Source organism: Anguilla anguilla, chromosome 14 (genome assembly GCF_013347855.1).
Source record: "Anguilla anguilla isolate fAngAng1 chromosome 14, fAngAng1.pri, whole genome shotgun sequence".
Lineage (NCBI taxonomy): Eukaryota > Metazoa > Chordata > Actinopteri > Anguilliformes > Anguillidae > Anguilla > Anguilla anguilla.
In genome coordinates, this window is record NC_049214.1 from 23,379,559 (window position 1) to 23,404,730 (window position 25,172).

At 49.4% G+C, this 25,172-nt stretch overlaps 1 protein-coding gene across 3 annotated transcripts in view; it reads left to right on the top strand.

Moving 5' to 3' along the window:
* LOC118212666 (mediator of RNA polymerase II transcription subunit 13-like) overlaps positions 1 to 25,172 on the top strand; it is a 78,210-nt gene that overhangs the window by 32,095 nt on the left and 20,943 nt on the right. For all 3 annotated transcript variants that reach the window (XM_035390817.1, XM_035390818.1, XM_035390819.1), the window contains exons 3-4: positions 15,447 to 15,531; positions 16,711 to 16,794. In XM_035390817.1, coding sequence (XP_035246708.1) covers positions 15,447 to 15,531; positions 16,711 to 16,794 — 169 coding nt within the window. The remainder of the gene's footprint in view (positions 1 to 15,446; positions 15,532 to 16,710; positions 16,795 to 25,172) is intronic.

The window sequence follows — 25,172 nt, forward strand, 5'->3', positions numbered from 1 at the left end:
TTAGTGAGTGACCAGCTGCTGAATTCATTTTTTTCTGTGTTAATATTTCGTAGGCTTGATGTTCAGTAGCTTTATCTCGCCTGATTGGCTGTGTCTGAACCAACCAATCAGAGATGTTGTGCTTATACAGCACAGTCAGACCCACACACCACCCTGCCAATCAGCTGTCAATCATCAATTCATCAATTTGACTGAAAAACTGTTTAATCAATATCTGAAATCTGGATACATTCATATTTTAAAAAACCACATTCATTAAATAGTAATGTTTTTTTCCTACAGCTCAGTATTTCAATTATCCACGAGAGCTTAGCATTAGCTTACATTCAGCTGCAGCGTATTTACCCACATGCAGAGCTGAAGCTTGGATAAACAGATCCCCTGGCCTCTTGCAAGAGGCCTTGAAGATATTAACAGTAAGTAATAATAAGCCCGCTGAAGCATTATGAAGGAGGACGTGTTATGTGCTTTGAAAGATATATTATTTTCCTTGCGTATTGTGTTGTGTGGCGGATGGTATCTGTCTGCGGAGGATAGCAACAGAAGAGCGATCTCACAGAAAGACCGTAGAAGAGCGCAGCTGTGTTCATTCTCTTCTCCGAGTCTTCTGCGGGATCCTGACGATCGGGTCGGTGCTGGGGCGTGACGGGGGGAGGGGGTGGGGCGGATTCACAGCTCGAGCCCCCGGTCTGTGGGAAAGCTCGCGGAAACAGAAACGCGTTTCGCTCGTGGCGGATTCGCGGAATGCCAGCTCGCCACACTGCCCCCCGATCCCCGTTTCGCATCTGCACGTGTAAACAAAAACTTTTTGTGTTCAGTTCGGGGTGTAATGGCGGTTACTCGGGGAAACCGAGCGGCCAGGAAACTTACACGGTTCTTGGAATTCTCTGGGAGGAATGTGGGACGTCATTCCACAGGAATTTCATTCCAAAATTATTTTTAAAGTCTCCCCTGTACGAATTGCTGTGGTTTTGAATGGGCACGTGACAGCAACCATATATGTTACAAGTTACACTGTTTATTAATTCTGTAGACCTTTGCATGAATGTTTCTTTTATGGTTTTATAGTTCAAAATCACAAGTGTTTGGGTAAAACATGTTTTGAAGTTACGTTTTCAGGTTAGTTTTAAGTTATATTTTCAAAGTTATTTTAAGTCTTAGCAGAAAAACAGAACCACGTTGAGTTTAAGGGGATTTTGGTGTAATGAGTCATGCTTCCCTTCCCTGAATTCCAGTGCTTTGATGCAGTTGCTCGGTGTCTGAAAGCATTTACTGGAGAAGGTTGTGAATTTTCCGGGGTAATAAAAAAAGGCGGGGAGGGGGGGGTTAATGTAACCATTTCTCATAAGAAGTTAAATAAACACACACAAGTCTGAGGAATTTGTTTCCGAATGATTATTAAAAATTGATTTGTGCCTGCGTGCTGCTTGGCTTTATTTTTCTTCGGTGTTCTGTTGTTAGAACTCTGTGTCCTGTCGGCACTGGGGGAGGGGGGGAGAAGGGGAGGGGGGGGGGGGCGGTGTGGGTTCTTCCCTGGGTCGTTGTGCATTTTACGAACCGTTCCTGGTCTCCTGTGGCATTTCGGATGCCTGAAAGCTCAGGGGCGGGGCTAGATTCTGACTCAGAGACGGGGGCGCTGGCGGCTAAGCTCGGGGGTACCCCGCGCCCCGGGTGGGGTGGGGTGGGGGGGGGGGTCTGAAGGCAGGGGGGCGGAGAAAAGCCAGGGTGGTGCTGGGGAGGGGGGAGGGGTGGGGGGCTGGGGGGGGGGGGTGCTGGTACTCTCCAGAGGAACAGCGCTGTGAACAAGCCGTGTGCCTGAGTGCATTCTGTACCGAGTCCAGCTCACTTGGCCCTCCCATCTGTTCTGCAGGGAGTGTGGAGGAGGGCTGGCAACCCGCCAACCTGGCAACCCCCCCACTGTTCCTGCTCTCTCTCTCTCTCTCTCTCTGTGCCTGTCTCTCTCACTCTGTGCCTGTCTCTCTCTCTCTATTTCTCTCTCTGTGCCTGTCTCTCTCTCACTCTGTGCCTGTCTCTCTCTCTCTATTTCTCTCTCTCTGTGCTTGTCTGTCTCACTCACTCTCTCTGTGCTTGTCTCTCATTCACTCACTCACTCACTGTCTCTGTCTCTTTTTGTGTTTCTCTCATTCTTCAGTCCTCTCAATTTCAATTTCAATGTGCTTTATCTCTCTCTGCCTCTCTCTCTCTCTCTCTGTCTCTGGCCCTGGTCCCTGTTCTACATCCGTATTACTCCTCCTTGGCCATTCCTGTCTGTTCCTCAACCCAGACTCTGCCCCCCCTCCCCCAGTCGCGCCCCACCCCCCCCAGTCTGCCGTGCTGAGTTCGGGGCACATCTACGGCTGGGTTTCTCACAGGTGGATCTGCCAGCTACAGACATGACCCTTTTAAGTGTGTATGTGCGTGCGTGTGTGTATATATGTTTGTGTGTGTGTGTGTGTGTGTGTGTGTGTCTGTCTGTGTGTGTGTGTCTGTGCATGTGCATGTGTGTATATGTGTTTGTGTGCATGTGTATGTGTGCGCGTGTGCGTGTGTGTATCTGTGTGTGTGTGTGCGTGTGTCTATCTGTGTGTGCGTGTGTTTATCTGTGTGTGTGTGTGTGTTTGTGTGTGCGTGTGCGTATGTGTGTGCGCGTGTGCGTGTGTGTATCTGTGTGTGTGTGTGTTATGGCATGCAGCAGTGTATGGTGCAGTGGGCATTCTATCTGTTGTTCTCAGTAGTAGCCCCCCCCAGCGGTCCTTAAACACATGTCTCCTGATCAGACCCGGAGACGTGCGCTTTCTGCGCGACCACTCTGATAGATCGGTTTAGATGCTGCAGGTTTTTGGCCGGGCGGACAGTCCTGACCGCGAGCGAATCAGCCTGGACAGCGTCTAGTCAGAGCGAGAACAACCCGCCCGACACCTCCCTCCGCCTCGCGCGCGTGAACGTTAAAATCGACCTCGCCCCCATCGCCCGCAGCACAGTCCAGCAGGACCAGTTTGCGCATTTTCAGGTTTTATTTTAACGCGGGTGAGGTCGATCGGCCCGATTGGGAAGCCGTCCCAAGCTTTGGATTGCACACGATTGCGGGGCCCGGTCACCTGCCGCGCGACTGGAATCTGTCAGCAGCACGACAACGGCACTCAAAAGGACCGAACTGTTGTGTAAATGTTATTTTTTTTCTTCGCTTTCGTATCTTTGCGATGTCGGCGCCGACCGCGGCGCGATAGCGTGAGAGGGATGCTGCCACGGCGAGGCGGCGCAGTCAGGGACCGACGTCTCCAGAGAAGTGGAAGCGTTTTTTAAAATTATTATTATTAAAATGAGGGCATGTAGGGAAGGATTGCCCCGGGGGAAAATCTGTTGTGAATTTGATTATTACCGCGGTACACGGAGAGAGAGAGAGAGAGAGCGGGGTTTATCCGCGCTCAAGGTTAAAGGTTTGACTTTTATCCGCGTGCCGTGAGCACTGCGAACGTGTTTGAGAATCTTCAGCTGAAAAGCGGGTGGCGGTTGCTGTGAGCGCGTTCAAGCAAAAAAATCGACGTTGGAAAATGGCATCGAGTGCTCGTCGTTTGCACGATGTGTGGGTGCTGTGATGTTTTGCGCAATATGGCCCGTGTGTGTGTGTGTGCTTGTGAGCCGTGTGTGCAATATGGCCCGTGTGTGTGTGCTTGTGAGCCTTGTGTGCAATATGGCCTGTGTGTGTGGTGTGGCTTGTGTGTGTGTGTGTTCTTGTGGGCAGTGTGTGAAATATGGCCAGTGTGTGTGGTGTGGCTTGTGTGTGTGTGTGTGTGTTCTTGTGGGCAGTGTGTGAATTTGTTTCGGGGTCATGGTGGCAAGGTGGTTGTGGGTTCACAACCCGCTAATTGTGTCCACTGTGAAGCTCCGTGTCAACGCCTGGATATAAATGGCGCAGCGCAAAATGGGCAGATTGATAGACTGACTGATGGACTGACAGATTGAGAGGTGACTGAGGTGGATAAATGGCCCGCGCAGCTTCACTCAGTCAGGTTCAGTCAGGACTGGCAGCCGGAAAACTTCACCGCCACGAAGACGCTGTGCAGAGAGAGAGAGAGAGAGAGAGAGAGAGAGAGAGCGAGAGAGAGAGAGAGAGAGAGAGAGAGTGAGAGTGAGTTTGATGCTGTGTTTGAATTGCCCGGGTACATATTTGCGCCTTTGTGCGCTCGCTGGATGCTGCGATGATGAGTTTGCTGATAGACCGTTTAAATTTGCGGTTTCGTCTGAAATTTGGACAGAACTGGGAAGTCAGAATGTGTTCACTCATGTTTTTTCATCCTGACTGTTGGCTCAAGCGGAGTTGTAATTATTTTCCGTTCGTTTGCTTAGCGTCCGTCTGCAGCGCTGACAGGCGGTTCGGTGGCTGTAAGGTGTGAGGTCACAAATATGTGACTGTAGTGTTCTTAGTGGAACATTCAAGTGCTGATGTAGCAATCACTACTGGTAACTGAAAGCAATGGAGTTCTAGAACACTGACTTAGGATTGTGATAGAACATTCCAGGAAAGAGGTCGGTGGCTGTTGTGATGTAACCCTTTAAGGTGTGAGGTCACAAATATGCGACTGGAATGTTCTTAGCGGAACATTCGAATGCTGATGTAGCAATCACTACTGGTAAATGAAAGCGATGGAGTTCTAGAACACTGACTAAGAATTGTGAAAAGAACATTCTGGAGAAAGCCTACTCTTCACAGGGTTGAGAAGAGCTCGTTGGCCACACAGGCCAGCTCAGGGCTGCTTTACTGCTTCTCCTCAGCTGCTTCTCGGGCCTTCCCGCGATCCTTGCGGCAGAGCCACGCTCACGCTTCAGCGACTCAGCGCCGGGCTCCGCGGGGAAGCGGCGAGCCGCAGGGAAGGCCGCCCCCGGCAACGCCAGCGTCCGTCTGTCCGTGTGTCCGTCCGACCGGCAGACCGACTGTCCGTCCCCCCCACCCCCCGTCAGCGTTCTCTGTACCGCGCGCGGGTCCAGCGCCTTTTCAATCAATTTGCTTCGCGCCGCGGCTCGGCGGGGGGGCCGCCAGGCCGAGAAATGGGAAAATAAAAACCAGTTTCGGGCCGATATTGGGGGGAAAATGGAACCGAGATGGGCTGCAAGATGATCTTCCCTCTCCCCTCCTTGCAAAAAAGCGGAAAAGTTATGCTGGGTGGCAGGTGTATGGGCGGCAGTGTAGTGCAACGGGTAAGGAGCTGGTCTTGTAACCTAAAGGTCGCGGGTTCGATTCCCGGGTTAGGGCACTGGCGTTGTACCCCTGAGCGAGGCGCTTCACGCCTGTCATGTGACGTATGAACTGCGTTCACCTGCAGACGCGTTTCCACAGCCAGGTCCTCTCGCTCCAGGGTTCGAACGCGCCGATTGGCGTTCTTTGGAAAGCCCCGGTCCGTCAGACCTGACTGCCCCACGTGTCTGTCAGAGGGGGAGTGTGGGCCTGAAAGGGGCGTGGCCCCGTTGGACCTGCGGCCAATGCGCTCCCTCTGCGGAGACCCGTTGTTAAGGGGATGATGGGACTCCGTGGCCTTCTTAGGGAGTGCTTTTTTATCAGTGCTTTTCAGAGATTAATATTCCCTGATCTTTCGGGCGGCTCGTCATGCCCGGGGGGTGGGGGGTGAAGGGGGGCGAGGGGTCAGCGGGCAGCGGGTTTGGGGTTCGTCTGGGGGCTCGGCCGCACAGAGGAGCCTGTGCAAGCGGGTGTGGGGGGGGGGGGGGGGGGGGGGGGATTGGGGATTGGGAGTGATCGAGTGGAAGCTTGTCCTTTCTCAGCCGAAGGGGTGGGGGGGGGGGGGGGGGGGCAGTGTAAAAACGCTGTAACATGACTCCCCAGGCAGAGAGGGCTGTGTAGCTGCCAGGAGCAGGGAATTCAGAGCGTAAACTCACCCCCCCCCCTCGCCTGACTCACCCAGAAAACTATGTAACTGCTCACTGTAATTGACTCCAGATTTCTTCGCATTTCTTTCTTTTTTTTGCCTTCTTTTTCTCTCCCTCTCTCTCTCTCTCTCTCTCTCTCACATACACACACTCTCCCTTTCTCATGCTCTCTCTCCCTCTCTTTCCCTCTCTCTCACCTCTTCTTCTCTCTTTTTCCATCTCTCTCTCTCACACACACACACATACATAGTCTCGCTCTCTTGCCCCTCTCCCCCTCTTTCTCTCTGTCTGTGTCTTTCTTCCTTCTCTCCCTCTTTCTCTCTGTCTGTGTCTTTCTTCCTTCTCTCCCCCTTTCTCTCTGTCTGTGTCTTTCTTCCTTCTCTCCCTTTCCCTCTCTTTCTCTCTCTCTGTCTCTCCCTCTCTCTACCCCCCCCCCTCTTTTGTACTGGTTGCACACAGTCTCCTGTTGCACCCAATCCATCAGCGAGGTTCAGAGCACTCAGAGCTCTGACAGTCTGGCAGGGCTTCCACGCCCGCAGTCCGTTTTTTTGCTTCGCTGCTCTCCCTTCTGCGAAGGTCGGGCTCGCAGCTCCGCTCCCCCTAGTGGCAGCAGACAGCAACGCAGGCTGTCACTGTCAATATCCTCCAGCAACGGCGGACGAGAAGAAAAAGCACCGAAGTTCACCAGAGATTTCAAGGAACCGGTCGCATTTTTTTCAGCCGCAGTACGGCATGCCTCCTTCCTCTGTCCTGCGCTTTGGCTGAAGAGACGCCGTGGCAACATAGCGGCTTGGCAGGGAGGTGCCGGGCTCTGGCTTGGCCTGGGGGGGGGCGGGGGGGGTTTGTGGGGGGGTTTGGGGGGGGCAGCAGATGCTCGCGGGCGCTAGCACCAGGGGGCTACCGCTGCTCCTCGCCCTGCGCCGCCCTCTCGGCAGGGAGGGCAGAGGTCGCCCTCATCCCTGACCTTTGACCCCAGCCCAGTCATCCTCATGGTCTTGATTGGCTGGGAAGGCGAAAGCTGTGGTCAGCATGAACGCCGCCTTGACCATCTGCATGCTCTCGCTCTCTTTCTTTCTCTCTCTCACTTACTGACTTTATCACTCTCTCTTTCCCTCTCTCTCTCTCACTCATTCTCTCTCACACTCTCTATCTCTCTCTCTCTCATTCTCTCTCCCTTTCTCTCACTCGCTCTCACGCTCATTCTCTCTCCTTCTTACTCACTCACTCTCACTTTATCTCTCTCTCCCTCTCTCTCACTCTCTCTCAATCTCTCACACTCTCTCTCTCACTCTCACTCAATCTCTCACACTCTCTCTCTCACTCAATCTCTCTCTCACTCTCTCTCATGCTCTCTCACTCTCTCTCTCTACGCTGGGTCACTTGCGGGCGTAGTTCGCACCGTGGTTGGGCCAGTGCGCTCGCGCCGCGCAGATCGTAGCCAAACTGAATGCGCAAGCCTGCGCAGCCTGCGCATACGCTCCGCAGTAACAGCACCGTTCGTATGCAGATACCCGCTCAGGCAAGCCGTCAAACTGTAGCCTGCAATTATCGTGTGAGGCTTTCCCCTCGAGCTCTCCAGCGAGCTACCTGTTAGCTCTCCGGGGCGCGTGGCGGTGTGCTTTTGCTACGTTGATTATTGTGTTAGCGATCATCGTTTCTGAAGGGTGAACAGGTGTGAAACCTCGTCTCGTTAGCCGGGACAGCACAGTGTGAAATCGGTTCGGTTTCGAATGCTGAAGGTTACTTGCCTTTGTTGTGTGGTTTGCGAAAAAGTAAATGACATTTTTTGGAGGCAGAAAATGTCACGGTGTAGTTTCCCGAACTCGTGACCATAGACCTCTTCATTATTATGATCGGCTGAGTTTCCCGAACTCATGACCATAGAGGCCTTCATTACTTACAGATCTGTGCTTTTTTTTTTCAGTCATCCGGAAATTCACCTGGAGCTCTATCTCAGCTCGTACTGCTGAACTCAGCTGTGGACTCATTCTTGATGATCAGGTTTAGTGTTTCCTAGGAGCTGTGAACTTTGACCCCTTTCAGTGCTCCTGAATGAGCGCAACTCATGAATCTCACTAAATTTTATGTTGGTTATGACATAACTTCCTGTTTCTGACAGGAAGGCATCTAGATTCCCGGGTGGGGGTGTGGGGGGAGTGGGGGGTTGTGTTGCATGCGTTCACTTATACACTTTCTCCAGCCAAGCGGTACAAAACAGACTGAAAACATTCACCCCAGAGAACTTTATTGCATTCCCCCCACCCCCTGCCCCCCACTCACACCCGTAATACCCTCTTTCAGTCCACCAGAATGGAGATTTGGCCCCACCTCTGAGCTCTGGGCGCTATGCATACATGTCTTGTCCATGAGATATATGTGTCTCATCCTTTGTGTCCTTATCGCAGGATCATTAATAAACATGTGATTCGCCCAGACGAGACTAATCTGTGCCTGTCGTCAGCTGCAGACAGAGACTGTGCGTGCACACACACGCACACGCACACACGCACACACACACATTTTACAATTCTTAACTCTTAATTCTTAAGTTCAACAAACATGAATTCATTCAGTGAAAATAAAGCAAGAGAGGAAATTGCAACTGCCCGCCAACAACTCCTCCTTCTCACACACACACACACACACACGCACGCACACGCACGCACACACGCGCACACACACGCTCACACACACACACACACATGCACGCAGTGAGGCTGTAGTTAAGCAGGGTCTCCCCCTGTTTAAGTGAAAGGCAGCCTTTGTGTACAGCTGGGGCTGGTGTGGGCTCCCCCTGGTGGTGGCAGGGAGCTGGTGCAGGGCTGGGCAGAGGGTGGGAGACGCGACCCAGTTCTATCAGAGCTTGTTTGTGTTGGGACCAAGCAGCAGCTGAGTGGCTGTGTGGAGAGGGGGCGGGGCTTATGAAATAAACATGTTTACAGCATCACTGTGACCAAAGCCATCACATCATGCTCACATAATAGGCACACATGCTCTCTCTCTCTGTCTCGCTCTCTCTCTCTCACACGCCCCTGCTCCTTCTTACCTCTGTATCTGTATCTGTCATGTGCATCCAAAGACTGTAAACTTCAGTGCCGAATTGAAAGAACAGTGTAATTCCCTCCCTCTGTCCTTCCCTCCATCCCTCCCTCTATTCATCCACCCCTCCCTTTATCCCTCTGTCCCTCCTTCACTCCCTCCATCTCTCCCTCTCTCTATATCACTCCATTCTTCCTTCCCACTCTTCCTTCTTGATCCGTCTGTCCCTCCCTCCCTCTATCCCTCTGTCCTTCCCTCCCTCTCTATCCCTCCATCCCCCCTCCCTCTCTCCCTCTCTCTGTTCTCCATCCCTCCCTCTCTTTGTCCCTCCGTCCATCCCTTCGGAAAATCAATCTCTGTCAATCACAGAGAAGCTGCTGAGATGTTAGTTCAGCATCCATCTGTTCTGCTCCGGTGCCCGGGAAGCTAAGCAGAACCATGGCCCAATCGTATTCCAGCACACAGAACCATGGCCCAATCGTATTCCAGCACCCAGAACCACGGCCAAATTTCGTCCCGACACCCAGAACCACAGCTCAATTGTGTCCCAATGGCCAGAACCACCGCCCAATTGCATTCCAGTGCCCAGAATCATGGCCCAATCATGTTCCAGCACCCAGAACCATGGCCCAATTGCCCAGTTTCCATGCCTTGAACCACGGGCCAATCACATTTCAGCGCCCTGTCGCGCAGTGCTGATGCAGTTACAGAAGGCAGAAGTTATTGGGGACACTACTCTGAATGGTCAGTAGGGGGCGATTCTCAGACACACTCCCCCACCCACCTGCACTCCTACTTTTTAACGCTTTATAAAGAAGTCCCCCTTTTGAAAACCGTGTGGTCAAAAATGTGTGACATTGCATAACATGGTTTGCATCCCGTTCTTGCAGTTGAGTTCAAAGCTGTTTATCAGAAATGTGTGACATTTTTCTGTGACTTCTCGCTGTCTTGTCTCTGTCACTATGGTGTCTGTCCTGGGTTTTTCACAGTAAAACTGAGCTCTAATTTTGGATCAGTCCCCAGATGACCCTGAGTGGGGTGTGCAGCTGATGCTTGTGTGCACGGTGTGCACCGGGTCAAATTTGGAACCCAAGCAGCGCTGGGACCCCTGTCCCTCCAACTGCTCATGAGCGCCTCCTCTGGTTAGTGGGGTATGCACAGTCCGTCTGCTTACGCTGTCATGGCTGCATTGTGCTGTTGACACGAAGAGTGGAAAATATGTGACAAACTGCAGAAATTATTGAAAAAAATGCGCATGCTGGCCCTTCCCACCCAAATTGTCAACGGATGTTTCAGCAGTGAGATGGACCTATAGTTCTGATTGGGATATTCAGATAAAGGTGGGGGGGGGGGATCCATGAACTCTACAAATGTGCAGACAAAATGATTTTACAGCAGAGCTGTGAGAGGACTCAGTTATGTATTTGTTTTCAGCCCTGCTCGCTATTTTTTTTTTATGCGTGGACCTACGTGCGTAATTTTACTACGGTTGGATCTGAATTGCAGCTGTGCTTCGCTGGCTCTCGCATTATTAGCGCTTAGGTAGCTCATATATTATTTACGCTATTGAGCTCTGCTTCTGCTGCAGTGCCGGAGAGAGACGCCTCGCTCGCCCTCGCTGGAAGGGCCCTGCGACAGGACGTTCAGAGCGGCTTCTCCCGCCTTCAGAGGACTGTTTACACGCTCACTTCCTACCTGCAATCCCGCCCTGATTTTAAGGCGTTTCACAAACCCGCATTAACATTGCCCTGTTATGAGAGACATGGTTTATGCTGCAAATATATTGTAAATATATGGATATATTTTTAAAAAAAATATTACGTTTTATCTTTAAAAATAAAGAGTCACGATATCTAAATGCTTCAGTATTTTTGTATATTTTACTATACATATACTGCAATGTTCTGTTGTATATTGGTGATGTCTTTCACCTACATATATTTTCAATGTGTTCCACTTGTATATGGAAATACTAGTAGGTTTTTCATTTTTAATAAGAAGCTTGCAATAATAAGCTTCATTTATGAAACAGCTTTCCTAAATGTTGCTTTCCAGATAAAGAGAGTGGTATATGAACTGGTCCTGTCTTGCAATAGTTTATAATGAACTCCTGCTGTCTCACTGTAGTTTATAATGAATTCCTCCTGTCTCACTGTAGTTTATAATGAATTCCTCCTGTCTCACTGTAGTTTATAATGAACTCCTCCTGTCTCACTGTAGTTTATAACGATCTCCTCCTGTCTCACTGTAGTTTATAATGAACTCCTCCTGTCTCACTGTAGTTTATAATGAACTCCTCCTGTCTCACTGTAGTTTATAACGAACTCCTCCTGTCTCACTGTAGTTTATAACGATCTCCTCCTGTCTCACTGTAGTTTATAACGAACTCGTCCTGTCTCGCTGTAGTTTATAATGAACTCCTGTCTCGCTGTAGTTTATAATGAACTCCTCCTGTCCCGCTGTAGTTTATAAGTAAGTCCTCCTGTCTCGTTGTAGTTTATGACGGTGTCTCGGATGCTTTCTTCCAGAGCGTTTTAGCGCTGTAAGGTTGATGTAAGGCTGGCTGGCTTGGGCCGGGTCCCAGGTGGTTTTCCGGGATCAATCCGTTTGCGTGGGCCTGTGTCGGATGAGCCCGCGAGCTCCAGCCGTAAAAGCGTTTTCACCGGACCGGACGAGCCGGGGTGCGCCGCCGCGGGGCCGACCGCTTCGAGGAGAGCTTTGCGCCGCGTGCAGTAAACCGCCTGAGCAATACAATACACGCGGCGGAACACGCTTCTTGTACGTTTATATGAACACGTGGTTGGAAAACCCCTTGGGGGGGCTTACAGGTTGACCACCTCGGACGAACAAGCAAGCACATTCGCTCAAAAAGTTCATGAAAGAACACCTTATTGTTTAAATTGAATCATTGCTAAAAATAAATGATGCAAAACAAAAGTGCTGTGTAATGAGAGGTCGTGAATAAAAAACAAAACAAACGAGTTGCGAATCAAGGAGCAGGGAAAAACAAACGTCATTGCACAAGATTCACTGAAGAAAAATACAAAGACAAGAAACTCAGAAGTATCAGAACTCAGAAGTTATTCCTTAATGCCTGACCTCTGTTTTAACTGAACACTTTCCAGGTGTGGTCTGAAAAAAAAAATGGACGTGTAGATTATTTGTTGTTGGAATGTGCAGAGTGAGTTGTTTTCTCCCTGTGCATACACGTAGACTCACGTTACGTTAACGTTACTTGTACGTTAGCTGTGAAACTAATTTTCTCCTGATGGCAATGCATGAAATTGGAAATTCTGACTCTCTATTTCTCGTATTAGGCAGGTGGATGCAGTTATGTATCTCCAATGCTCTCAGTTCCTTTGGATATCAGCCTTTGCTAAATTTAATGTAATGTAATTTAATTTGATCTGAATGCTTCCTGGCCCTGGATTTGCTCCAAATCGTGATGCAATGGGTGGCAGTGTAGTATAATGGGTAGGGAACTGGTCTTGTCACCTAAAGGTCCCAGGTTCGATTCCCAGGTAGGACACTGCCATTGTACCCTTGAGCAAGGTGCTTAACCTCCATTGCTTTAGTATATATCCAGCTGTATAAATGGATGCAGTGTAAATGCTATGTGATAATGTTGTGTTGGTCGCACTGGATAAGAGTGTCTGCCAAATGCCTGTAATGTAATGCAATAGCTGCAAAACATCCACCTGAAAATTTGCAAATGATTTTCATTTGAATGGATAGAAGCAGGCGTAGTCAGGGATTCTGTGTCTGTCTCTCTCTCGTGGTGTCAGCCTGGCAGGTACATGCGATGTGCTCGGTTTGAAAATTATCTTAACGCTTTTCTGAAACAAAGAGACTGGCTGTCGCTCCAGCCAATCACGGAAAAGGAAGCGGGGCGTTCAGTTTCTTAAGCAGGCAAAAAATAATGAAGCGTTTTCTGAGAACATTCCCTGCGGGTGTAGGATAGGGTATGTATGGAGGTTGTAGGATAGAGGATGGGGTGTAGGTTCGATGTGAGGGTGTGAGTTAGAGGATGGGGGTCTAGGTTAGGTGTGAGGGTGTACGTTAGAGGATGAGGTGTAGGTTAGGAGGTGGGGTATAGCTTAGAGAGTGGGGGCATAGCTTAGAGAATTTGCCGTGTAGGTTAGAGAGTGGGGAAGTAGGTTAGGGAGTGAGGATGTAGGTTAGAGAGCGGGGTCATAGATTAGGCTGGGAGGGTGTAGGTTTGAGAGTGAGGGCATAGGTTAGGGTGGGAGGATGTAGGTTAGAGAGTGAGGGCATAGGTTAGGGAGTGAGGGTGTAGGTTATGGCAGGAGGATGTAGGTTGGTGAGTGGGGGCATATGTTAGGGTGGGAGGGTGTAGGTTAGAGAGTGAGGGCATAGGTTAGGGAGTGAGGGTGTAGGTTATGGCAGGAGGGTGTAGGTTAGAGAGTGAGGGCGTAGGTTAGGGAGTGAGGGTGTAGGTTATGGCAGGAGGGTGTAGGTTAGAGAGTGAGGGCGTAGGTTAGGGAGTGAGGGTGTAGGTTAGAGAGTGCGGGGCTCGTGTAGTGGATGGTGGGTGGGGGCGGGGTGGGTGATGAAGTGGAGGTGGGTGGGTGGTAGACCCCGTAGATGAAGACCTGCAGGGGGGAGAGCAGAAGAGGGGGATCGAGGAGAAGGCGGGAGAGCTAATGAGCTGGATTTTTCCTGAGACTTGGCATTCCGCTCATGGAGCTCGTCTTCCCTGTAGAATATCTGGCTGGAGCTGAGCTTCCTGTCTGAGCCCCAGAGCTGGCAAGAGCACAAGGAGGGGGGGGGGCGGAGAGAGGGGGGGCTCGGAGCAGGAGGAGGGGAGGACAGGAAGGGAAAGTGATGGAGGGTTGGGTGGGTGGGGGTAGGGGTGCGGGTGGGGTAGGGGGGGGTGGAGGAGTTGGATGTTGGGGGAACTGTGTTCTTACAGCCAGTGTTGCCATGGTTACAGGGGAATTCTGGCGAGTAAGGAAATTTCATTCACTCTCTGCGTGAAAAAAAAACATCAACAGAAAAAGAACATAACTGAAATCCTGCCCCCCCACCCCCCCTCAGGCTGTCAGCCCCTCCCCCATCCCAAGTCCCTTTCACTGCATTGCCTTAGAGTAGATACATAGAACACCCACCTACAGTCATTCTCAGCCCCCCCCCCCCCGCCCCCCAGGTGCTGAAAGAGAACAAAGGATACAGAGGTTTGAGCATTGGTAATATTGTAAAAACACTGAGTCTGTACTCACACACACTCATGCACACAAACACACACACATGCACACACACAAATACATGTAGACAGACAGACACACTCACACATGCAGACAGACAGACAGACAGACACACTCACACATGCAGACAGACACACACACACACACACAAGCACACACATGCAGACAGACAGACACACACACACACATGCAGACAGGCAGACACACACACAGGCACACACATGCAGACACACACACAAGCACACACATGCAGACACACACACAGTCACACACACACACACAAACACACATGCAGACAGACAGACACACACACTCACACATGCAGACAGACAGACACACACACAGGCACACACATGCAGACACACACAGTCACACACACACACACACACACACATGCAGACAGACAGACACACACACTCACACATGCAGACAGACAGACACACTCAGGCACACACACACACACACACACACACACACATGCAGACAGGCAGGTTGTGTGATTGCACAGCAGTTCAGACCACCTGCTGGAAGCGTACACAGATCGGGATGATGTCATTGGCCCCCCTGCCCCTCCCTCGCTGTGTCAGATTTGATCTTATTGGCTACCTAACTGACTGAATACTGCCCATTTCCTCCTTTTTTCTGTTAGAGAGATCCCTTTAAATCTGTGTGTGTGTGTATGCATGCATGTGTGTGTGAATGAGTGAAAGAGAGAGTGTGTGTGTGAAAGGAACTGTATGTTTGTACGTGTGTGTGTGTGTTAAAGAGAGTGTGAGTGTGCTGATTTATGAGGATGCTCATTTAAGCTGTGTAGAGGTGTGTGTGTGTGTGTGTGTGTGTGTGTGTGTGTGTGTGTGTGTGTGCAAGCGAGCAAGCGAGGGCGACTCACCTCTGCTCCAGGGGGGATTAGCACTGACACGCTCAGAACAGACTAGCAGGGAATCTGAACCCAAGGCTCATTTAAGACCATGAGTAGCTGGGTAATGTAGTTTTAGTGCTGTGGATGAGTCTGCAGCCCTACTGGGACTTGGGGGGGGGGGGGGGGGGGGGGGGGGGGGGGGCTTTGTTTGGGTGGAATGCCCTCACATGAAAAAAGTGCTGCACAAACTGTCTTGTGTTTGTGTGTGTGTGCATGAGTGTGTATCAACACAAGTGTGTATGTATGTGGACTGACTAACAGTGTTATATGCGAGTGTGCGGACTGTATGGGCTTGCATACAATAATAAATCCTGATATGTATTGAACCTTAACTGTTTCTTAACCTTTAACCTTTAATGTCCTTCCTCTGCTTGTGCTTCCAGTTGAGGATGAAGGTCTGTGGGAGAACGGGCTGTCCTACGAATGCCGGACCCTTCTGTTCAAAGCCATCCACAACCTGCTGGAGAGGTACGTCTCTCGCAACTACACCTCCCATGAGCCACTGGGAACCTTTTATGACATCACAAACTTTGCCCCACCCCCACCATCGCATGAAACACATGGTGAAATACATGAAGTACGGTTTTACCTTGGTGCTTTGAGTTACTTAAGCTTTGTAAACACGAGCGACCCCTTTGTTTGGTGTATTGCCGGTTTGTGTACCTCGTTCTAATGCGCTTCAGTGGCATCATCCTGGGAACTGAACCCAAGGCCTACTGGCGTACCAGCAGATTAGACCTAAAAGGGCAATACCAAAGGGCTTGGAGCAGGAAAGCAAGGCCCTAGAGAGCCTGAGCTATTTAAGGGCTCTGTAAAGTGCCTGACCTTTAGATCAACGACTATTTGAGGACCAAAGGGTGTGGAGTCCTTTCAGAGGGACACTTAGCTCACGCTAATGAAAACGTTTGGGATTCAGTCCCCATTTCACGTTTTTCAATCGGCAAGCGAGGCTACGAATTCTGGCCTCCGTAATTACGCTGATGTGTGTTCAGATTTTCCTTCCGTTTCCTTTTGACCGTGAACTTAAAAGGCACGTCTCATTTATATTTAGAATTTTGATTAACAGATTTGCTGAACGGTAGTTAAACAGAATAAGCATGTTTGAATTAGAATTTGGGTCCAAGAGTAATTCGTTTTTCTTTTTTGTATGGACTCTTTATTGTGGCTGGATATGACCTTTCACAAAAACTCCGCTTGTAAAAGATGTCAAAGTCTTCCCCTTCACAGAAGACTCCATTCTTATTGTCTCTGAAGCATTTAAATAAGAAAATAGAGGACCTTCACTTTCGAACAGAGTCTGATGTTGCCTTGAAATTCCTACTCGAAATTAACAATAAGCCAGTCCCCTTAATTATAGAATCTTGAGCAAGATTGTGTTTGACTGAATTTTTTGGGATTTAATTTCAAATTGGTTAGCATAAATTAAAAACTCAAAAGAGGGACGATGTGAAGAGGGAGAGTGCGTGGGTATGGGTGTGCATATCCCAAACCCATAAGCATTAGTTGGATTTTCCGTTTAATTCGATCGATGATAAACCAGTGCGTTTTCATATGGCGAACCCCATAAGCATATTTTATTATTGTTTGTAGAGTTAAATGAGCTGTAATGAGCTTTAGCGGTGGTGACAGAGCTGCCCCTCCCTGCAGGTGCCTGATGGAGAAGGACTTTGTGCGGATCGGCAGGTGGTTTGTCAAGCCGTACGAGGAGGAGGAGAAGCCGCTCAACGCCAGGTGAGAGAGAGAGAGCCTCCTGCTCCTTCTGGAGGAGCAGGGAAGGAGATTTATTCTACGATTACCCCCCCCCTCTCCCCCTCCCCTGCCCGGGGTCAGTATGTGTGTGCTGAAGGTCAGGGATACTTACTGAGTTTCAACTAATTGCTGGGTTTTGTCATGGAATGCAAAGTCATTTGATTGGTTCTGTTACATTTCTGGCTCCACCTGTTAGGCCTCGCAGTCCCCAGCTCTGTATGCAGATGCAGCTCTGTGATGCAGTTCTGTATGTAGATGCAGTTCTGTGATGGAGTTCTATATGCAGATGCAGCTCTGTGATGGAGTTCTGTATGCAGATGCAGTTTTGTATTCAGATTCAGCTCTGTATGCAGGTGCAGCTCTGTGATGCAGTTCTGTATGTAGATGCAGTTCTGTATGCAGATCCAGCTCTGTGATGCAGTTCTGTATGCTGATGCAGCTCTGTATGCAGATGCAGTTCTGTGATGCAGTTCTGTATGTAGATGCAGTTCTGTGATGGAGTTCTGTATGCAGATGTAGCTCTGTGATGGAGTTCTGTATGCAGATGCAGTTTTGTATTCAGATTCAGCTCTGTATGCAGGTGCAGCTCTGTGATGCAGTTCTGTATGTAGATGCAGTTCTGTATGCAGATCCAGCTCTGTGATGCAGTTCTGTATGCTGATGCAGCTCTGTATGCAGATGCAGTTCTGTGATGCAGTTCTGTATGTAGATGCAGTTCTGTATGCAGACCCAGCTCTGTGATGCAGTTCTATATGCAGATGCAGTTCTGTATACAGATTCAGTTTTGTACACAGATGCAGCTCTGTATGCAGATGCAGTTCTGTGATGCAGTTCTGTATGTAGATGCAGTTCTGTATCTAGATCCAGCTCTGTGATGCAGTTCTATATGCAGATGCAGTTCTGTATGCAGATTCAGTTTTGTACACAGATGCAGCTCTGTATGCAGATGCATTTCTCTGATGCAGTTCTGTATGTAGATGCAGTTCTGTATGCAGATCCAGCTCTGTGATGCAGTTCTATATGCAGATGCAGTTCTGTATGCAGATTCAGTTTTGTACACAGATGCAGCTCTGTATGCAGATGCATTTCTGTGATGCAGTTCTGTATGTAGATGCAGTTCTGTATGCAGATCCAGCTCTGTGATGCAGTTCTATATGCAGATGCAGTTCTGTATGCAGATTCAGTTTTGTACACAGATGCAGCTCTGTATGCAGATGCAGTTCTGTATGCAGATCCAGCTCTGTATTCAGATGCTGCGTTGTCGTGATGTGCTGGAGAACTTTGCAAAGGCAGCTGTGTGACCGGCGTGCAGTCAGTCGTATCGCTGCCACGGTGACGTCATGCGGTGACCATGGAGGGCGTCGACCAGAGAGAATGTTTGTTGAATGTATAGCTGAAGTGTGGAAGGAAAAAGTAGCCAATCAGCTCCCCGACTTTGCCCCATGAACCCCATTACCTGGTTGGTCAATAGTAAAACCATTTTTAAAAAGGGAGAGGACCTGTTTTTTTTAGCCATGGGACTAGATGGCTTCAGGGTGTGGTTTTTTTTTGTTTGAAAAAATACACCGAAGGGATTTGGTTGTGAATGCAGTAGTGTTCAGAGTAGTTTATTCTGCTGAGTGTCACCCCCCAGTTGGGAGAAATCGGAGTTTATCTATTATAGATGTTGGTGTGCCGAGCCCTGTCAACACGGCAGCCTGCCCTCTATGGTAACACACTCTTTTGTTTCTGTAAATATCCCTCCGGTTGTGTTCTGGGGTTATCAGAGGTAATTGACTTTTTTTTTTTTTACTGCAGTTTGCAGTCTCTCTTCAATATTGTATGGCGTTCATGAATATTGAACAGAGGAGTATACTTACTGAGACGTCTCAGATTTTATTTATCATCTTTAATGTTATCGAAGGCTGGAAAATTGAAGACAGTTTAGAATTCTACAAGTGAGCGGAGGCCTTGACACTGTATGAATTCAAAATGTATGTCCAAAAATCTGTATTTTGCTCAAATACAATTTGAAATTGTATCCATGAAAGTGTCTAAGTAATATTTTATGATTATCTTGTGATGCATACTTTTGCATATTTTAAAATATATTCCTTTATTGTCTTTCATGCTTTGTAGTATATTGTGAGTGTCTTCGTAGAAGGCAGTTTGTCCATATACTAAGGAGGGAGGAAGAGAGAGAGGGATAGGGGGGAGGGAGAGAGGGAGATGGGGAGGGGAGAGAGGGAAAGAGAGAGGAAGAGGGAGAGGGACACAGGAGGAAGAAAGGGAGAGAGAGGGGAGAGAGGGAGAGTTGAGAAAGCAGGGGAGAGTGATGGGGCGGGTCATTTCGGCATGATCTGGCAGAAGTGCCAAACTGCAGGGAAGAAGAGAGTAGGAAAGAGAGAGGGCGTGGAGGAGGGAATGAGGGAGGAGGAGGACAGCTGGAGGAAGGAGAGGAGGCGCAGATATCAGATTGCTGTAGTCAGCGATGAGCCTGGAGGTGGTGGGGATTGTGGGACAGTGGGGGACCTGGGCATTCCATGCTTCTGTTGTTCGAGGGGCAGCCCGGGGGTCAGAAAATTGGATCCCACCCAAAACGAAAGGAGGCAAGACCTCTACCCCCCGTCGGAGTGGAGGGAATGTGGGGGCTGTGGCTCGGGGTGGGGGGGCTCCCAGAGCACCGTGGTTTAGCGGGACCCATGCTGGGAGGGGGGGCGGCGGGGGGGGGGATTAGACCACCTGATTCCTCTCCAGTTTGACAGCTTTGTCTGCAGAGTCTGTCAGTCTCCCCTCCTGCTGAGTCCACCACTGAGCAGCAGAGAGAATTACTGAACAGCACCTGAGGAGAGAGAAGGAGACACACACTCTCACACACACACACTCACACACGCGCACACACACTGAATACACACTCACACTCACACCACACACACACACTGAACTCTCTTTCTCACACACACACACTGAATACACATACACACACGCACACACACACACACACTGAATACACACACACACTCACACACGCGCACACACACTGAATACACACACACACTCACACACACACACACACACACACACACTCACACACTGAATACACACTCACACACACACTCACACCACACACACACTGAATACACACACACAGAACTCTCTTTCTCACACACACACACTGAATACACATACACACTGAATAGACACACAGACACACACTGAATACACACATGCACACACACTGAAAACACACACACACACACTGTACACACACACACACACACTGAACACAAAACACACACAGTAACATATGCCTTGTGTGTGTGGGACGCTGTGTTGGTGTGGGATTGCATCAGACTTGGGGAGAGAGAGTGTGTTGGACAGGAGGGGAGAGTGGAGGGAGTTTGTGAATTAAGCATCACAGAGATAGCTGAACCATGGTGGAGGTGTGGACTAGTGCAATGGCTTCCCAAAAACCACAGTGCGCACACACACACACGCACACCCTGAACACACACTCGTGCACACACGCACTCACTCTCACTCTCACACACACTCACTCGCACACTCACACTCACACACACTCTCACACATACACACACACACTGAACACACACACTCACACACACACACACACACACACACACACTCTCACACTCACGCACACACACACTCTCACACACTCACTCGCACACACACACTCTCACACACACACTGAACACACACACTCACACACACACACACACACTCTCACACTCACACACACACATACACACACACACTGAACACACACACACACTCACACACACACACACACACACTCTCACACTCACGCACACACACACACACACACACACACACACACTGAATAGACACACATACACACACACACACACACACTCTCACACTCACGCGCGCGCACGCACGCACTCACGCACACACACACACTGAACATACACTCACACACTGAACACACACACACACACACACACACACACACACACACTTGTACGTTTGTCTGAGTATCCGCTCTTTCCTGAGTAAGCCTCTTTGACTTCAGCACCTTTGTCGGTCAGGTAGGACAGACAAACGACACTGAGATCTTCGCCATCTCCGTGGCAACGCACGCTGGGCGTCGGGCTTCCTCGCAAGGTCAACCGTACCTCAGGAAAGAGGAAGATTTTTAGGACGCTGTGTCGCGTCTGTGGGCAGCATGCTAATGGCCTCTCGCCATGCGCGCACTGTACCGCGCCAACAGTTCTGGCTTTGTGTTTGGCCACGCCCATCTTTCCTCCCATTGGCCTGTTTGCTGTCAGCAGCGCTGGCCCTGGGGTAGGAGGTACTCCACTCTGGAAGCTCCGCCTACATCTGTATGCACAGGTAGGGGGTGGAGACAGGAGACCAGTCGTGTGGAGACGATTACAGTCCTGTGGGCATTTATGAGCACGTTAAACGTTTTGGGTTAAAATTGACTTTGGTAGTCGCAATACTATATATATGAGCATTTTGCACAAACACACATAAGTGCGCACACACACACATCTATAAAAAATAAAAGACTTTATACCGTTTACTAGTATCCTATGACATTTGCATAAATTACTCATTAATTTGAAGAGCACAGCAGGCAGAAGTGGAATAAACAGAGACGCCCGTGTTTTTGGGAGGAGGTGGCTATACTTGTGGAGTATTTTCTTTGTTTGGATATGTATTGGATAGGGGTACAGCTTTTCTGAAGCAGGGGACTGTGGGATAGGAGCACACTGCAGCTGTAACCTTGAGGAAGGTACGTTTATCAGAGGTTACATCGGGTAAAAGCACGAAGTTAAGCACCTTACTCGAGTGTACAGCAGCATTGCTCCACGTTGGGATTTGAACCCGCAACCTCTGTTACGACACACACCCACATCCACACACACACACACGCACACGCACACCCACACCCATACACACACACACACACACACACACACACACCCATACACACACACACACACACACACCTTTCACTTTGGGCTTCTTCTCACAAATGGCTCAATGGGGGGAGAGGGAGACTGGTCCCCCCCCCCAATTCTAATATCTGGACCAGGGTGATTGGGATTTCCCAGCGGCCAGCGGCTAGTGCCCGGTCGTATGCAGTGCTAACAGCAGCGGCTAGCGCCCGGTCGTACGCAGTGCTAATAGCAGCGGCTAGTGCCCGGTCGTACGCAGTGCTAACAGCAGAGCTAGTGCCCGGTCGTATGCAGTGCTAATAGCAGCGGTTAGCGCCCGGTCGTATGCAGTGCTAATAGCAGTGGCTAGCGCCCGGTCATATGCAGTGCTAATAGCAGCGGTTAGCACCCAGTCATGTGCAGTGCCAACAGCAGCGGCTAGCGCCCGGTCCTATGCAGTGCTAATAGCAGCGGCTAGCGCCCAGTCGTATACAGTGCTAATAGCAGCGGCTAGCGCCCAGTCGTATACAGTGCTAATAGCAGCGGCTAGCGCCCGGTCGTATACAGTGCTAATAGCAGCGGGGTGGCCGCCGTCGCCCCAGGCCGGGTCAGCGGGCGCATACGGGCTGCGGGGTGGTGGGGGCAGAACGGAGTCCGGCAAAACGGAGCGGTGGCGTGGGGACCGCTTGGCGGCGGTGGCTGATTGATTTGGGGATGAGAGCGCTCGTTGGCCGTGCCCGGAAGCAGCCCATTAAACAGCGCTGTGATCTGAGCGCTAAGTGTGCAGGAATCTGAGAGCGTGCGCCGCTGAATTATTCACCACCTTCTCTCTCTCTCCCTCTCTCTCTCTCTTCCCTCTTTATCTGTTTGTCCTTCTCACTTTCTCCCACTTTTTCTTTCCAGCTTCCTCTTTCTCGCTTTCTCCCTTGTCACCTCATTTCTCTCTCTCTTTTCCTTCTCTTTCTCATTCACTCTTTTGCTTCCTCCCTCTCTCACTCAAATTCAAACTGCTTTATTGACATGAGAAAATTAGCATTGCTACAGCATGGCAAGGAACATGTGAACCATCAGACGACCAACAGTAGTAACAGAATAAAATCACTCTCTCTGGCTCATTCTCTCCCCACCCTCTCTCTCTCTCTCTCTGTCTCTCTGTATCTCTCTCTCTCTCTGGCTCATGCTTTCTCCCCCCCCCTCCCGTGCTCGCCGGTCCCATAGGCCCCCAGCCCCCCCCCCACCCATTGTTTTATTAATACGCAGCTCATACTCTGTGGCCTGTGAGACTCTCACCGCCCTCAGCATGAGACGCCTGTCACAGGCAGCGAGTAAGACCTCATCCTCCCTGTTTTCATAAAATGCCTGCCAACCCTCAGTCCAAGTACCAAAAAAAGGTTTCATTTTTAAAAATACATTTTTGATGTAATAAAATGTGTAATTTTCATGTTTTTTGCGGGGATACTGCCTATGTTGTGTCACCCTCTGTCCAAAGACTTTTGAGGTTATACACATTTGTCGTTGGATTGGTTATCGCGTTTGTCACTAGGTTGATAATAGCTTTCGATATGTGTTCATTCACAGTGGGGATAACTATATGCTAACCGGCACAGTGCAACATTGTGCTTAAGTACAATATTATTTCTCTCTCGTTTTTTTTTTTTTTTCCAGAGACAAGTAGTCATGAAGCCCTCTTAAAATAATTCTGTAAGGACCTCTTATAATTACGAGTCCTGAGCCAGCCTGCTCTCCTCAGAAATATATTTTTCTTTTCTTTTTGTCCAGGATTTTTTACGGGAGTCTTGGAAGTGTCACAGAGGCGTCAGACGGAGCGTGCGATTAAATAATTTTATTTTCGGATTCACGCCTTTCCCCGTTTAAAATGGGTTGAGTTAAAAAAAGTGAGCTTCACTGTCCAGTTTGAATCCCGGTTTCAAATGAACACTTGATAGCAGTTAATTTAATTTCACTTCAGTGAAACAGCGAGAGCAAAGCAGAGGCACTGTGGACAAAATTGAGAGGCCTTCCTTCAACCACAGAGAAAAGCGTCCTGCACGTTCTCGGAAAGATCTGTGAACTTACAACTGCGCAATTCCAAAGGGTGACGAGGCACAGCCATCTCCCAGCTGTGCAGTACAGCGGTTAGAGAACTGGGACAGACCATGTGTGACTTACACCCTCAGTGTGTAGAACTGTGTGTGATTTACACCCTCAGTGTGTAGAACTGAGTATGATTTACACCCTCAGTGTGTAGAACTGAGTGTGATTTACACCCTCAGTGTGTAGAACTGAGTATGATTTACACCCTCAGTGTGTAGAACTGAGTATGATTTACACCCTCAGTGTGTAGAACTGAGTATGATTTACACCCTCAGTGTGTAGAACTGAGTGTGATTTACACCCTCAGTGTGTAGAACTGAGTGTGATTTACACCCTCAGTGTGTAGAACTGAGTGTGATTTACACCCTCAGTGTGTAGAACTGAGTGTGATTTACACCCTCAGTGTGTAGAACGGTGTGATTTACACCCTCAGTGTGTAGAACGGTGTGTGATTTACACCCTCAGTGTGTAGAACTGAGTGTGATTTACACCCTCAGTGTGTAGAACGGTGTGTGATTTACACCCTCAGTGTGTAGAACGGTGTGTGATTTACACCCTCAGTGTGTAGAACTGAGTGTGATTTACACCCTCAGTGTGTAGAACTGAGTGTGATTTACACCCTCAGTGTGTAGAACTGAGTGTGACTTACACCCTCAGTGTGTAGAAGGGTGCTATTTACACCCTCAGTGTGTAGAACGGTGTGATTTACACCCTCAGTGTGTAGAACGGTGTGATTTACACCCTCAGTGTGTAGAACGGTGTGAGTTACACCCTCAGTGTGTAGAACTGAGTGTGATTTACACCCTCAGTGTGTAGAACTGTGTGACTTACACCCTCAGTGTGTAGAATGGTGTGTGATTTACACACTCAGTGTGTAGAACTGTGTGTGATTTACACCTTCAGTGTGTAAAACTGCGATTTACACACTCAGTGTGTAGAACTGTGTGATTTACACCTTCAGTGTGTAAAACTGTGATTTACACACTCAGTATGCAGAACTGTGTGTGCTATACACACTCATTTTGTAGGACTGTGTGTGATTTACGCACTCAGTGTGTAGAACTGTGTGGATAATTAGACAGTTAGCAGGTCACAGTGAAGCTGCATCAGATTCCAGAATGTGCTTTTCTGTGTGACGAGGGCCAGGCTACTGAACTATACCCAGCATCCTCACTGTGGTAGGACACAAACCAGCCCCCACAATCCCCACAGCCCACTATTAATAACTCTAGTGTGTGTGTGTTTGCATATGTGTGTGTGTGTGTCTGTGTGTTTGTGTGTGTGTGTGTGTGCAGTGAAGATGTTTGCTAGTGAAGATGTTTGCTAGCACTGCTGGCTGTTTAGGGTCTGAATAATTTA